Here is a 16,747-nt window from a genome sequence, read left to right on the forward strand (position 1 = left end):
TTCAAATATTTCAAATGTTTATTATGAATCACATTCACAGTGTAATACAAATTACAATAAAAGCTACACAAGAAATGTACAAAGAATACATGAAACACGTACCATCCTGTAATGCAAAGCATTCCTGACTCTTTAAAATAGAAATGTTCTTAACACCTATTAGCAAGAAATGGAAATCAAAAGATAGATAAATGATTGAGAAATTCCTTCATTATTTAGAGATTTTTTAATTAAAAATTCTTGATGTCGGTAAACAGACCATCCATGTTAAAGAAAAAAAATGTGCAACACTGCTCTTTCCCAGCATGTAGAAAGGTTATTCCGCTGTTTCAAGCCTAGATTAATTTTCAATTAATCATCCTGTCCTCCAGCAAAAGAAGTCACAAAAGTCCATTTAGCACTTTGTTCCCAGAGCAGGTTGATGATACAAAAAATAAGCAATGACCATACACATAATCATATGTCAGCATGTAACTTTGAAAATATTATATGTAAAAGTTTAGAGACCAAGGTAGTCTGGTATATGTACTGCCAATACAAGTCACCCAATGACAGCTCTGAAGTACATTATACAATTACAATGTCCATACCAAATATATATATTTTGGTCCATACCAAAATAATACATTTACTGTGCATATCTAGATTAATTCCTGTAAATGTTGACTGATGAGTTGTGCTACTACTTCGGAGAGCAAGATAAAATTTTTAGTTCTTTTTACAGTTTCACCTCACACTTACCAAAAAAAAAAAAAAAAAAAAAAAAAAATCCTGGCTGGCTAAGTGCAAGTAAGTGGTAATTTCTGCTACCAGTTGGATTCTGGTGGTGGCTTGATTTTCTTTCACTTTGTCAAATAAAAACATTTCAAAGAAGTGGCATATTCTTACCTCCAGTACACCAATTGTGTAGTTTATTCAGGAGATATTCTTCCTTATTTAATCTATGCATAACTATAACAAGAAGTCCTAAGGAGATATTCTCTAGTTTAAACTAATGGTAGGCATTTTCCCAGTAGCAACAAAATGACAGTTCAGAACCTCTCTTGGGCATTACAGAATTATGAATTTCAGACGAAGAGATTCTTTCATGTGCTAATTCAAAAAAAAAATTAGAGATGTGTTTTTAGCCACCCACTTTGGAGCTCCAGAGCTGTGAAACTGATGAGTCAAAACTCATTTTCAGTTAAGATTTGCAAGATCTTCTATTTTGATGGATGACCACAATGAAGAAATTGCTTTAGCACCTCAACACAGACCCAATCCATTCAGTGAATTGTAAAGGCTATGCAAACTGACAAGCCATGTTTTAATTGTGAAATTTGGTTTTGTGTGTCTGCATGCACAGTTGGTTCAAGTATTACAGCGGGCTTGGAAACCTGGACTAAAGCTTTAAGTTCATGTAGAGAAATCAGTAATGATATAATATGCAAAAAATAATTCAATCATATCTTTAATATCCATATAGATTTGCATTCTAATATGCATTATTTAGCAATAAGCATTATTACTGAACGCTATTCAAATGCATATCTCAAAATGCTGGTAGCACTTCTTCAGTCTGTCTTTAGAATGAATACAAAATAAATCCTATGGCAGTGTGTAGCACTTTACAGCACTTTCTATATACTTCTGCATGTAAAAGCCTTCTCCTGGGGTCTAGCAATGAAGAAGGGGGGTTTAATGCCATCAAAGTCCTTCTCTGACTACTGGCTATGTCCCTTCTAGCAAACAACAATATGCCAGAGGTTTATTGCTCCAAGTGCAAAGAAACCTCCTGTATATTCCATGTGTAAGCTGGCAGTGCCAGAGGCAGCTGTGTCGCCAAAGAACCTGAGCAGACCTTAGAGCAGCTTCAGCACAGCACTCATGCTCAGGATTCACCTCAAAGCAGAAAAGCCTGGCAAGTGCTCACTTAGCAGAATGCTGTTGTAACAACTCTCACCGTAAATGCCGCTGCAAACAATTCTATTCAAAAAGTGTGCTAAAGCAGAGTAAACCAAAGTCACAAACTGCTTTTGAAAGCATGCTACAAGGACAATTCATTTCAGACTAAGCTTTCAGAAAAAGTCAACGACCACAACTTCCTTCCTGGACCCCCAGTGAAGACAAATTTGCATGTGGGAAAATTTTGAAGGGCAAGTTTCACATAAATACACTTTCCAAACAATGTGTCTGAGTGAAAGATAACAATTACTACTGCATCAAACTTGGATCAGCATTGCACTTTTAAAATATATATAACCATTAGATGTTGTCAAGAAACATTCAAGTGTCAACAGATGTTTAGAAATGACTGTAAAAAAGTTAGTAGAAAAGCTCAATTGTTTTTGAAGTTAAACTTCAGTTTCAAACACAATGCACATGGCTAGCTATGCAGTTTACTCCAGTTCAGATAACATGGTATTAAAAACCACCAGTGGCTTTATAAAAGAGATGTATGAGAAATACAAAACTAAATAACAAAACTACTGCGATATTCAAGCCAAGTGACATCCAAGTGCTGAGACAAACCGTGTGTGAGCACCTTGATGCTAAACTTCACATTCCCATCTGCATGTCAGCAAAGTTGTAGAAATTGTCTACATCCTGAGATGCCGATGCTTTGCTTTCCGATACAAAAACCTGTTTCAATAAACAAGAAAATAGTTATGCATCAGTCATGCTCATTTGGAATCAGTAATGCTTATTTTTAGTCTTGCATTTCGTGAGAGACACAACTCTGTTGGTTCCCCCACTGCATGAGAGAACAAATCCTAGTAGCAAGCCCTGATGGAGCCACCATTTGTTATCATCTCCCTTTCCATGCACACATGCTGCACTAACCCTTGCCTTCAGGATCAGGACTTTGAAGCTTCATTATTCAGGGGTCACAGCTTCAGCTAGCATCTATTTAGAGGTATTTTGATTGGTAAAGTCAACTCTCTCCAGGAAAGCAGAGGAAAAATAAATACACAAAATCCTTAGATTATTACTTTCCTTTAACAGAGAGTTTGTAGGACAGACTTCTTAGTACTATATTACCCTTAAAAAAACTTCACTGCTTCTCCAGCAGATGACTATTTTTTAAAATGTAACTTCAATGACTTTTACATTTTTCAAGATTTATCAATGTATGTGAAAGTCCAAGCTCCAGGACAGTCATCTTTGAAAGCTTTCAGCAGATCGACAACAGTTTTCTTAGGCAATACCCAAACAGTTGAGTGTAACAGAGACCATTGTGGTTGTTCATCCATTTCAACATGCAAGGAATAGCCTCAATCAAAAAATTAAATGAGATAACTTATTACAAGATGACTGTTTTCCAGAAACTGGGCAGCTCTAAGTAAGTCTTTTGAAAGGAACTGAAAGACAGCAAGGAGCTTCATGGACACTGTGTTTCAAAGACATTCTAGTCTTCCTCCTGGCACTTGAACAGCTGCCTGAAAGCAAAGGATTTGTCACTCTCCTGTTATCAGGAGTGCTCTAAATGTTTCCATAAACTTTCTCAAAACCATTGCCATTTAGAGAAAGGGAACAGCAAGGAAAGAGGTGTGGTGTAAAGAAGCTAAAGTGAAAGAAGTTAACAGAAGAAATAAGAACACTGTCTTTGAAGGAAGGCATTCTGTGGTATCCTACACAGCAAAAGTAAACATGGAAAAAAGTTGAAATCTCATCATATTATCTTTGTCATGGTTTAATAGACAGGACACCACAAAGTTAAGTGACTAAATCCAAGACTTGAAGTGGAACTTTTTTGTCCTATAATTCTAGAACTTGATTTTGCTATTATGTGAAATAACAGTTTTAAATGGAAATCTTGCACTCTTCAGTGGATATGGGAATTCAGAACTCTCTTTCCTAGGACAATTTTCTTGTCACCAACAAGTAACTTGTGTTTTGAAGACAAAAAAAAACCAAAACAAGAACAAAAGGATATTCCACTTTTACTACCCATGAACCTAAAAAGACTGTGTAGTATGTCAACACTATATCTTGACCATGAAATAGCTCAAACATTCTGCAATACTTTCTGTGAATTAAGCAATACACCAGCTTACCTTGGTCCCACTAAAAACTTCATTTATAGTGCTTTGACATTGTTCCACAGCACCATCTCCATTGAATTCCAAAGCAACCACTGGACCTAGAAAACAGTGTCATCTAAAATCAATAGTACATTTAAGCTTGGAATTGAAACAGTACATTTCTCAACCCATAGGGAATTGTGAAGCTTGCAAGAAGCATTTTGGGTTTTTTTGCTTGAGCAGCTCCATAACAGCAGATAAAGAATTAAAAAGACTTAAACATGTTACAAAAAAAAGTACAGTGTTATCTGCAATTCCATGCTGCCTTTTTTTTTTTTTTTTCCCCTCAGATTTGGGCAGGATTCCAGTTTTACTTCTTGAAAGGCAGCAATAGCACAAAAATGCTAAGGAGTGCAAGGCATCATGGAAGTGAGTCAGACTATGCTGCTCAAATAGTAAGCCATTTCACAGACATCTGGAGTGGGACTGAGTCATTCAAGCATTTTTGCCTCAGTCCCAAGATAACGAATTGCCTGATTTTTAGACATATTCTCACCCACTATTTGCAGATTTGCTTTCTCTGGTTTCATTCTGAAATGGTATTTCTTCCCACATGACTGCAATATAGCCCATAATCTAGGCTATCATCTTAAAAGTGCAATGACTTTTGTCCTGTTCTTGCAATGAGCATCACAGACCTCTCATGTCACCATGAAAAAAACTGCATGTTGCTACCAAGTTTGGGAATGTGTAGTGAGCTTTAGCATATAACAGATAGCAAGATGTCAATACTTCTGCAAGCAGAGACAAAATCCAACTGCAGCCATATCAATAGGAAGGTTTTTGAAATGCTCTGACAGTGCACCAGTTATAAACAAGAATTTTAAACACTTATCTGCTTTATGTACGCCCATACTGATTTGCTTAAATAATTTATACAGAAACATGGAACAGCTCAGTGGTTGAGCAGCACTGTTGACAAGTTAGAAATAGTCTAAAAGCATAAGCTTTTTTTGACCACTCCAGGCAGATCTGCATGTGCCACTGCTCCTGAGCTATGCAGTTGGACCACTAGAGGGGGAGCAGAAACACAAAATACATGTGAAATAACTAATTTCTGATGCCTTCAGAAGTTTTGGCTGGTTTAGGGCCTCACTGAGGCTTCCAAAACTCATCTCCACAGGTTTTACAGTATGCCCTTGAAATACAAATTTGTCCTTTGTTCCTTTTTCCTCTCCAGAACTCTCTAGTGACAGATTTCTACATCAAGAGGAGAAAGAAAACACAAACTGACCTTTTTCCAGCAGTGGAATGAATTCTAATGCATTCTGCTGGAAAACTCTGTGAGCATCCTCTGCCTTCATTAAGACTTCTTTAGTCTGTACCAGCTGAAAGCCTTTACCAGTCATCTGTTAACAGAGAAAGAATTTATGTTAAAAATGCTTCTAAGGCAGAGTTCAACTTGAGTATCCACATTACACTGTAATGGACTCATTTTTCCCATACACATTAAGTCTCAGACCAAAGGGACCCTTTTTGCTTTTTCCAGAGACCATATGCTTTTTCTACACCTCTGTTTATTTTCATTCCATTCATCCAGATTTTCTCCTCTGCCCTAGTGCACCTAGAGGAATAAATGTGAATGTTTTTGTTTTATACATTAGGGCCCAGGGATATGTGTTTTTCCCCACAATCCCTCACAAGCAGAAACTAATGGGAGTTAAAGGCATTCAGCATCTGGAAACCTGCAGTCAGTTCTCTTTAGTCTGCAATCGTTCAATCAAGCATTAGCTCAAACTCCCATCTATCCACTGCTGAAGTTTTCAGTTTTGGAACAATAGTTACCAATGTTTGAAAACATACATACACATCCCACCCCCTCTTTTTTACTCCACATCTAATATGAAAGTAAAAGCTTGTGGAAAAGGAGCAAATACATTTTTACTTCCACAACATCCACTAATCTACAGAACAGTTAAATTTCCACAGAAACTCACTAACTAGTCCTCTTGCATCTTCTTAACTCTTATTCTAAATAACTACTAACAGAGGGGAACACATCTATTACCCTCCCCCTGTAGCTATTCCTTCATCAGAAAAGAAACCACCCGTAAGTATCATTATCTCCCTTCACCCAAGTAACTCAGTAACGCAATCCCATAAAAGTCCCACTGGGCAGTGGGGAGGCAAGAAGACACCCTACAGCTTTCTTTCCTTGCAGATAAAAACCCAAAGGAAAGAGCTCCACCAGATGTTCAGTTGATCACACAACACTGTGATCAGCAGCTTTTGCAGATACCACTCTCAGATGCTGTAGCCCATGGCTACTGGCTCTGCTCTGTCACATCCTTGACACTTGAGGATGGTGAAAGCAGCCAGCCACTCCCAAGTTTTAGCCCCAGGAAAGTACAAACTCAGCCAAGCTTGGAAGCTGCTGTCTCACAGAAGGAAAAAAAAAGAAAAGGGGGGAAAAAAGACCAATAAAAAAGCTATTTAAGTCATTGAAGACAGCTGACCAGCCATGACACTCACTGCCCCTTTCAGAAAAAAAAGTTCCAACAGTGGATGACATGGGTTGTTTTTTGTTTGTTTTGAGGTTTTTTTGTGTGTGTTTTTTGGGTTTGTTTTTTTTTTTTACTCTCTTGTAGTGCTAGGAAAACTTTCAAGACAAACTTTTGTTAGCTGAGACTTTCAGGACAATAAGCTAACAAGTTAATCAGTCACATCCCTTTCACAAGCATTATCAATCACTTACCCTATATTTGACCAAGTTTATCAAATCAGCTACACATTTTCTTCAGAGCATAGCTTTGCTGTGCCATGATGGAAAAGTACACCAGAATGGTTTGAGGACAGATGTGCTACTCAAAGAATGTCAACTGTGCAGCAACGGACTGATCAAATGAGATTCAGTCTCTTATCTTGCTTTAAGGTTTTAAATAATGCCATTGATCAGTATGGTCAGTAGAAAAACAGCACCTCTATATTCCCCCTTCAGGGAGAATCAGAGGCTGTCCAGAGGAAAGTTTAATTAGGAATTGAAAAACCTGAATGAAGATAAAGGTTGCTTACCTCATCAATTAACTTCCTGGCATTTGCAGTTGTGTAGTCACCAGCAAAAAACACGGCCAAACACAATTCATCGCTGTTTTTCTGTCTCCGCCCTCGAGTTATTGGTATTATGCTCTTTGTAGCATCAGTAGAAACCCTGACAGCTTTCAGCTCCTCAGAGCTGGGCAGAGGAACATAATCTTGGACCACAGCAGTTTCAGGCAAAAGGCCCCAGTTATTTTCTCCAGACACAGGGGTAAAGTCGTGGATGTTGCTCCATGTGTTATTGAAGATACTCAGACCAGCATCTTTAAATTGTAAAGCGAGCTCAGGATAATAGTACTGGAAACATCCAAACTTCATACCTGAGGAGGACTCGATAATGGGCTGGGTGGCACAGCACAAGAACACCTCCAGTTTTCTGCAGTCCCGCGTGCGGAACTGTTGGCAGGCAACCACACATTTACAATCTTTGCAGTCACGGAAAAACACGCTGCCTTTTACTGGTCCTAAAAAGATTTGGCAATTTACACAGTCATCAATCGTGATTGTAGCAGAATGGTCAAAGATGTAGATTTTACAGTTCTCACAGTCCTGTATGACAAATTGTTGTCCTGCTACTTTTCCAGGCAGTCGACCAACAGTTTCATTTTTGAGTCCGGAAAACGTGTAATCTTTGGGGTCAATCTGAAGGAAGAATAAAATTTAAAAAAGGTTAAATTCTGCAAATGCAGAGAATATTATAAGGCTAAATGCCCAGTGACTTGCACTGATTGAAGTACCACTGAATTGTACAGGATAAAGTGCCACAAGGGTTTTCAATGAGTGATGAAAGATCAGAAGCAACTACTTTAGCTAAACTACTGGAACACACAGTATTGAGATACAACTTAGAAATGAAACTACAGTTCTGAGATGCTCCAGGAGAATTTAAAAAAAAACAACAAAACCTCAGTTTGTCCTCTAATAAAGAAAGGGTCAAGGGGAGCTAGTTTTAACTGTGGACTCTAAACTGTTTCAACAAGTATGATGGTTCTGAGTAGGAACTGTAAAAAATAAATTGCCCAGCATACTTACAGATTCATAAAGCTGGAGATACACAGTATTTGCTTTTTGAGTAGCTTTCTTGGTCATATTTTACTGCACCTCAACATATTGCAAGGAAACCTTGTTGCTGCCAAGCAGTATCTTCTCTATTATGTTTGCAAACTACAGAGAGCTCATTAATCTGCACCACAGCATTATCTTGTGCTAAGAATAAGATTTTTGTGCTAACAAAACATACGAGATTGCTTTAGCTATGTCCAAGAAGCAAAAACTGGCAGTGGTGGTACAGGGGGCATGTTTGCAGATCTCCTCCACACTCCAGCATCCATCTCGCTGGGGCAGAACACTTAGGAGAGGCTGTGGCTTTCCCTGGGACTCTCCCTTAGGGAGCAGCAACTCATGAGCCACACAGCACCTAGGATGGATGCAATACAGGTGGAAAGCATGAATAATACAGCCCATGCTGTCCTAGAAGCAAAGGAATCTGAGCTGGCTTATTTCTAGATATGTCTCAAGCCAACTACAATTCCTGGAGCAAATTCTACTCTGCCCTCTTGTGAAAGCTTATTAAAATAGCACTTGGAAATGTGCAAGTGAATGACTAACACAAGACCACTTCACCAGCCTGGTATTTGATTATCTGCCTTGAGGCTCCTAAAATTTGCTGTACCATAATCAGTTATCATGCATTACCACAGTTTCGGTGTAGTCCAATTCCTCAAAAAATTTCTTCCTAGCATATCAAACATTGACACAATATTTAGAGACCAGCAAAAGGTATAAACCAGGATGGGCTAGCATCACACATTCATTAAACCAGCCTAGATAGCTTTTGACTGGAACAGCCAAAGGAAGCTAAAAACCTCTACCAGCTGATATTCTAAATTTCGTTCTATGCAACACATATGACCTTCAGGCAGGAAAGGAGGCTTGCAGCTGATAAATCTTCCAAATAAAATGCAAGCTGAGACAATGAAGATGGCGTCCAGAATTGTCTCCTCAATCATATTTAATACCATTAGTATACATCTGGGAAAGTTAGCTGGAAGTGTTACAAATAAAATTGGGAGACTTAAAAGATAAGGGACACCTCATGGAGACTCAGTCACACAGCATGCCTTGGATTCAAACTGTCCAAGGTCTTCAGTCTCAAGTAATGTTACATATTTGATCAAATAAACAAGTTACTTACCCTCATATTCTCTCTTACTTGAGAATATAAATATTAAAATTGCTTTTGGACATATTCTTCCCAGGCATCTACTAGAACACTTATGGGTGTTTGTGTATATCTGTGTGTTGGGTGTTGGGTTTTTCTTAAATAACCACAGGAGACAGACTTACTGCTTTCAAAAGAGGCACAGAGGAACAGTTACTTCTCTTAGGAATGAGAAGTTCAGTGTTTCCAGAACTTACAGCTTTTTTGAGACTTGGAACCTAAGCACATCTTCCCGAATTGCTCTACTCTGCAAAGCCTCTGAAGCAGCACTAGCTCATCCTACCCTGTGGCCTTTGAAAGGAGGTGTGAAACTTCACTTAGCAAGTTTATTTAGGCCTAGGTGAAAAAACACTGGTTAGTCAGCAAACTCACAGTTTATAAACAGTATGAGAGGTTTTGAGTAAGAATAGTAGTCAAGTTAAAGATAAATTTTCAGCTTATTATCAGATTCAGGAGCTCCTCTTTATTTGACTATTTTCCAGAGCTAAGAGTTCCACCCTGACACAGCTTTTACTTCCCAGTTTGTTGACCATGCCAGGGAATTTGCACATTTCCATTAATTTTGCTTTGCAATTATCCTTTTAAAGACTAAGAGAATTTATTGATTAACACTGCAGTACAGACCAGAGGGACTGCATGAAATAGATTTTATACTCTCTCCCCCCACTGGGTTATTGCCCCTGAGAGGAGGGAAATAAGACTATAGCAGATATAAATATTTCACTTCTCCTGGGTAAAAGAAACATGCCTGAAGAGAAACAGGCCTGAAGGCAGAACCATTTTAAGGATGCATCCAACATGCTCATAGGATTACAGAATTGGAAAAGACCTCTAAGTCCATTGAGTGCAACCATTAACGTGGCACTGCCAAGTCCAGCACTAAACCATGTCCCCAGCTGCCACATCTACACATCTTTTAAATACCACCAGGGATGGTGACTCAACCACTTCCCTGGGATGCCTCTTCCAACTTTTTCCATGAAGAAATTTTTCCTCATGTCCAATCTAAGCCTCCCCGGAACAATTTGAGGCCTTTTCATCTTGTTCTATCACTAGGTACTTGGGAGAAGAGACCAACTCTGACCTCCTACAGCCTCCTTTCAGGTGGTTGTGGGGAGCAATAAGGTCTCCTCTGAGCCTCCTTTTCTTCCAACTAAACAGCCACAGCTCCCTCAGCTGCTTCTGATCACACTTGTGCTCCAGACCCTTCGCCAGCTCCATTGCTCTTCTCTGGACACGCTCCAGCACTTCAGTGTCTTTCTTGAAGTAAGGATTGAGGTAAAACCTCAACAGTGCCAAGTGCAGTTCATGGCCCCAGTCCTGCTGGTCACACGACTTTTGATACAAGCCAGGATGCCATTGGCCTTCCTGGTTCATGTTCACCACCTCTGAAGTCTTCAGGTATCATCAGCAGGTTAATATTAAATCACTGCAACCACCTTCCTTCCCCTGACAGTGAAAACCAGCTGCTTCTTAAGCTCTGTCTTGGCAACATAGCAAAAAGAGGAAAACCAAAAGCTAGGAAAGCCAAAAGAAACTGAAGAAAGTAACATCTGTAGTCTTATACAACCATAGCCAGGGCTATGTACATTTCTCTGCCCATTCATTTGGCTGTATAATTTTAAGCACGTGGCAGGTCAAGAAAACTCAGCTATTTGATAACTCATCTACTTGTCCTTTGTATTTGTATAAAGTTTAAAAAAACTTTGTCTAAATCCACCCATCTCACCCAGACAGATGCTTTACTCTACAGCCCTTAAGAATTTTTTTAAAAGTCTTTTTTTTCCCCAGGCTGATATAAGTTCAAAAGGTGAAAATAGTCACAGCAGTAACTTTTAATATTTTCAGCTGAATTTAAAGAGTTCTTGGACTAGATAAGAGTCATACATTAATAGATATTGGCACAGCTCAAGAGTTGAAGCCTTCTAACTGAAGTGGCTATACACTGGACCAGGAATTACTCCATAGAATGACCTACCTTCTTACAGGGCTAATATTTTTCCTTCTCAAAACAATCACAAAAGCCTAATGTTTGATTGTCAATTACATTGGTGAGAGGTCTATTACAAAGGGCTAGAGCACAAATTGTAAAGAGCAAGGATTTTAAAGAACAAACAAAAGGAGAGAAGAGAAGGCAAACAAGTTTGTCATGGCTGCTTACAGCTCTAGGACATCCTGTTACAAGTGCAAGGTGCATTAAGCAGCTTTCCTTCCTGCAAACACTTGCCTTGCAAGGAGGTCAGAGGCTATGTGAAAGCCGCACATGACGTCCATCTCTTCAGCCACCATTATCCAGTTTACTGGCACCAAAACTGGGTAGCTCCTATTTGGAAAAAGGCTTGGAAGTACCAGACCTTCACAGTTGTTAGTGGTAACTGTACCTAGAATCATAAAGGATCCCATCATCTTGAAATGTTTCTGCCATTAGTTTAAATTGGAAAACGTGTTCACGTCTTAGCAAGACTTTTTCACAGGGTCCATCAGGGAAGGAGTTTCATTCAACAGTGACACGCCCCTACAAATATGAGCAGGTACTGCTGCTCTTAACAGGTTACAGTTCTCCTCTAGTTACCCGTGTCTAGGCTGCTGAGTTAACAGTTTGTAAAGTATTTTTAAACCACTACACTAAGGTCTTCTCTTTTAAATATAATTCTCAAAAAATCATCCCCTATCTCTCTAAGTCACTACAGATGGCAGTTCAGAAATGAATTTATATACAGCTGATAACATACAAAAGTTGGCTGCTGACCCAGTGACATTAAAAGCTGCACCTATGAGGTGTGCACACCAACTTAAGAAGCTTTAAGCACTATTTTTGTCAGCAGGGGAATTAACATAAGAGAAATAAGAAAGCAAAGTGCATTCCCAGGCCTAGACACTTCTGCATATTCATACTTGCATGGGTTTGGTGCCCTCAAGTAATGAGTTGCAACATCCTCTGGAGATTGCTTGTTGAAGCTGCTCACCCGCTGGCAGATTTCAAGATTCTTGCACAACAAGAAAAGGTGGAAAGAACAGTGCAGGTTCCTGTCACTAACGAACAGTTTTTCATTTTGGAGTGTCTCCTGCACACCCTGACATTAAAAGTGGCCAATACAACAGCCTGAATGCTCATTTCATTCTATTCTTGATAATCTTCGTGCTTTTCCATAATGCCCATAACAGCATAAAATGGTCATTCACATTCAGCAAACCACAGCCAAATACTACGTACAGAAAAAGTGAGAGAAGAAAGGAAGGTACCACAGGCCTGTATTTGATCTAACTGGAAATATTGCTTAATATTAACCTTCTGACTGTTTCTCAGTTGATCTGACCACATTTTGAGAAACACAGCAGTAGTTCTTCTGGTGCATCAGGAAGCATGAGGGAGATACACGGGATTTGAGGGCAAAATAATTAATTGTTTAGAGAAAAAAAAAAGTTATTTTATTAATATTCCAAAATAAAATACAAAGTGGCTACCTAAACAAGATCTAGACAATTCAAGATATCAAATTCAGCTCAGACCACTCATGAAGAATCCTCAAATGTAAGGTGACTAACAAAAGAATGTCTATGATTTGGGCAAAAAGTTTAACCTCTTGAGGTTTTTTAACTGTTTAAATACAGCCACACAGCACAATAACAATGGTGAGGCTGCATGTTTCCTATCAGCTAAACCAGTTAAGTTGCAAGTCAGTTGACATAAAGCAAAACTTTATTTGTTCCTCCTAAAAGTAAAAAAAAAATATCTGGGAAGGAAAGTCCCTCTAAGCTCTAAATGCCACTGTGATCATAATTAATCTAATCCTACTTCTTTGAACGTAATACAACAGCAAAAAAGATGATGCAGCTATCTGTGTTTCTTCTTCTGTGGAGGTCATGAGTGTATCTGCCATCACAAGACTCAAAGGCCCCAGTTCCTGTCTGTACATCCCCACATTCAGTTACTGCTGTTAGTCATACAGTGGGAAAGGAAAACAGTCCAAGTGGAAAGCTAGCTGAACAAGGCTGAGAAGGGCTGAGCACCACCACACTTGGTCAGAAAGAGACTCTCATGACAGCCCAAAGACATCAAGAGACATAATAAGTCCTCAGCATGCAATGTAGTAATAACAGACTCTGGAATAAACTGTGCTCTACTTACACTCATGGATTCAGAGTCCCAGAGCACCAAGAAACTGAATATTCATCCTTCTCCTTTCTGTTTTCAAGATAATATGATCCTTTGGTTTTTCTACTGTGCCATAAATAATCCTCACACAGTTCTCTGAACCCAAGGCTTTGTAAGCATTACAGAGACTCCAGTAGATTTACAGTGCAATCTAAATTTGATTAAATTTTGCACACCTTAAAACTTCTGTCCTCACTTAATAAAGTCACACACAAATCTGAAAAGGCTTCTCAAAGTCATACACTTTCCTTAATTTCAATTCAACTATCGGCATCTTATAATATTTTCTATTTAGAATTTTCTATCACATGGTCCTTTTTAGGGACGATTACACAAGAGTTACATGGTCACTGGGATATCATCACATTGCTCTTTGTCTAGGGCTACACTAGCAGACAGTATCAATACTAATCATCTTTTTCCATCATAACATGCTTAAAATAGGCTCAACTAGCAAAGATGTCCTTCAGAAGCAGAAGAAATAGTTTTGTTGGAGGAACCCCTCAGGTTCAGTCACCCCTCTACACATCCCTAAATCACATCCCTAAATATGCACACAAGTGTGCCTACATTTTTCTGCTGTGTTAGCATGGCATTAGTTTACAGGAAGACAGCTGGAGTGTCTGAGAAGCAAGACATACTCACCTGCAAGAACATACACAGCATAGCTTACAAGAACTACAGACAATTGCCAAACCTGCTTGTAAAGCTGCACTATATAACCACAACTGCATCACTGAGTAGGAGAGCCTAAAAGCAGAAACACATCCCCAACCCAAATGGTGGAAATAAACATCAAAAGACAATTTAGCACATCTGTTGACAGAGTTGAGGTTTTCAGGGTTTAGAATACGATTCAATGCACTTGATGAACAAAAAGGAGACTTGATGCCACAAGTTCGCCAACTGACTTTAATTTAACTTTGCGTACAAATATAAACTTGTGAAATAAATAAGTATATGTGAAGCATCAGAAATGAGAAAGCAATAGACAACAGGGCAAGGTATCACAGACAACATTTAAAGCTACTACATTAACACTGACAGGATATCACTTAATACAAACTGGGATCAACAAGTTTAGTGCATCAAGTGCTCAGTACTCCTTCACCTAAGATAAGGTGACTCCAGGTGCTTTCCTGGCTTAATGTATTAATTTTACACCCCAAAAACCCAATGAAAAACAAGGCTGCAAAGAGCAAGAGAAGTTTACTTAGACATTAAATAGCCATTCTTAGGCTGTACAGTAGAAAATTAGGCAGCTAATTTGATGGTTCAGACAGTTCACTAGCACAGCCCAAACTTGCTGATTCTTCTGGTTTCTAAGAGTCTTTTATAAAAAAGGAGGAAGTTTCACATGCAATACATGACTGCAGCTTTTTTTACTCCAGAGATAGATTGTTGGTGCTGTAACAGTTTCATATGTTAGCTTGAGCCTCCTTGCAGCAAGTTAACAACAATCATCTCCTTAGCAACAAGGCCGGCTATTCTCTGAAACAAGTCTTTCTATATCCTGACTTTCCCTCTTAGTTTTCAAGGTTAGCTGTATATAAGTAGATGGGGTAAAAATTCTCACACCTGTTGAGCTTTAGCTGGTGAATTTGCTCTAAAATTAGAAGATATTATTCCAAAGGCTGATTTAGTAATTTACTTTTACACAGACTAAGTTTTGTTCTGTCCCTTTAAAATATGGCTTCACTACAGCCCCTGCTGCTGTGAGAATACTCTCCATACAAGCGACAGGAGGTTATCCTCCCCTTCTCTGTCTGCTCCCTAAATATCCGCTATCCATTCAAAGCAACAAGCCCAACACCGATTGCTCATCTTTATCCTCGAGGAACCAATTCCTCCAGGCCACGCACACACTCTCTAGCTCATCTCCATCTAAGCTTGTCTTAATCTACTTGGAAGACTCAAGGGACACCCTAGAGCACCTGGCCAAGTTTAAAAAACAAGCAAGCTAAACATTCAAATAAGCTCACACATTTTCTTTTCTGTACTTGTAAAATATGGCCTAAGGTTTGAGGATTTTGTTTGTTGAAACCACATCAATTAAGTTTATCACCTGCCCCAGTTTCTGCTTCCCCCGCCCGAAGGCAGCTGGAGAGGCAAGGAAGGGAGGCCTAGTAGGGCTACAGTGTCATCATATATTTAGGAAGTGAAACTTGAAATGGGGCTAGGAAGAAATACACTTTATCCAGCATTTAAATGCTTTTCCTCTTGAGTCTCCATGACTGCCCCCAGGAGGTCTGGAAACAGCAGGGAAAAGATTTGTCTATTTGTCTTCATCTGTCATTTTATGGGCTAATAAGCTAATTCTACTTCCTCTTTAAAAAAGAAACAAACAAATAAACAAAAACCTTAAAACCCAAGCAAACCAACAACGCAAACACCCAAGCAGGAAGAATCAATACAGCCTGTCAGGACACACGGCACGAGTTTTACGCCTCCTCTGCGATGCCAGGTGCGGGACTCTCCCGGGCACAAGCAGCTCCCAGCCATCCATCCCGGTTTCCCGAGTGAAGCACGCACGCAGGGGACCCGCGGTGTTCCAGGACTGCCGGCGGCAGGCAGACACCCGCGGGGGCTGTCACCGCCAGGCTGCCTGCCCACAGGGCGCTGTCCCACCGGAGCAGCCCCGCACCGCGGACCGATGCTCGCACCGCCGCGGCATCCAGCTTGCACAGTTTGAGGCTGCCTGGTAAAATCCTCAGGCTAAACACTTTTTAATAGCTCAAATACACGCACTGAACTGCGCGGGCCGAGCCGTACCGGCGGGACCGGGGAAGGCGTGCTCCCTGCCGGAGCACACACCCCGCCGCAAACCCCGGGCGGCGGGAGAGGGCGAGATGCTGCCCACCGAGAGGGGCGGCACCCCCAGCCCCAGCAGCCGGGGCGGTACCTTGGCTCGCAGGTCCCAGCTGTACTGCGGCGCCTTCTGCTCGCCGGCCGCCGCGTCCTGCTCCGCTCCCGCTTGCTGCGGCAGCGGTAGCTGGCCGCCCTGGGCCGGCTTCCTGCGGCGGGAGAAGAAACACCCCATGGCGCTGCCGCTGCCAGCGCCCGGCGGAGAGAGCCTGGCGGCGGGGAAGGGCTCGCCAGCGCCGAGCCGCCCCGCCCCGCCGGCTTCCGGTTTTCCCCCGTCTCCAGTAGCGACCGCGACATTTCCCCCCGCCTTTCCCTTGCCCGTCCCCGCCCCGTCCCGCTCCGACCATCGCCTCGGGCCCGCGGAGGCGCCTGGGCGGGGCGGGGCCTGGCGGCGGGCGGGGCCGG

At 40.7% G+C, this 16,747-nt stretch overlaps 1 protein-coding gene across 2 annotated transcripts in view; it reads right to left on the reverse strand.

Moving 5' to 3' along the window:
* The window catches only part of RP2 (RP2 activator of ARL3 GTPase), a 33,134-nt gene continuing 16,387 nt past the window's right edge, over positions 1-16,747 (reverse strand). Inside the window, exons 1-5 of one of the 2 annotated variants that reach the window (XM_063392496.1) lie at positions 16,380-16,663; positions 7,077-7,742; positions 5,299-5,413; positions 4,038-4,123; positions 1-2,622 (exon numbers count right to left, since the gene is read on the reverse strand). In XM_063392496.1, the coding sequence (XP_063248566.1) occupies positions 2,539-2,622; positions 4,038-4,123; positions 5,299-5,413; positions 7,077-7,742; positions 16,380-16,517 (1,089 nt within the window). In that variant the 5' untranslated portion in view covers positions 16,518-16,663 and the 3' untranslated portion in view covers positions 1-2,538. Of the gene's footprint in view, positions 2,623-4,037; positions 4,124-5,298; positions 5,414-7,076; positions 7,743-16,379; positions 16,664-16,747 lie in introns of those variants that run through there. The other variant, XM_063392497.1, reaches the window with a different exon arrangement.

This window comes from Prinia subflava, chromosome 3, assembly GCF_021018805.1.
Source record: "Prinia subflava isolate CZ2003 ecotype Zambia chromosome 3, Cam_Psub_1.2, whole genome shotgun sequence".
Lineage (NCBI taxonomy): Eukaryota > Metazoa > Chordata > Aves > Passeriformes > Cisticolidae > Prinia > Prinia subflava.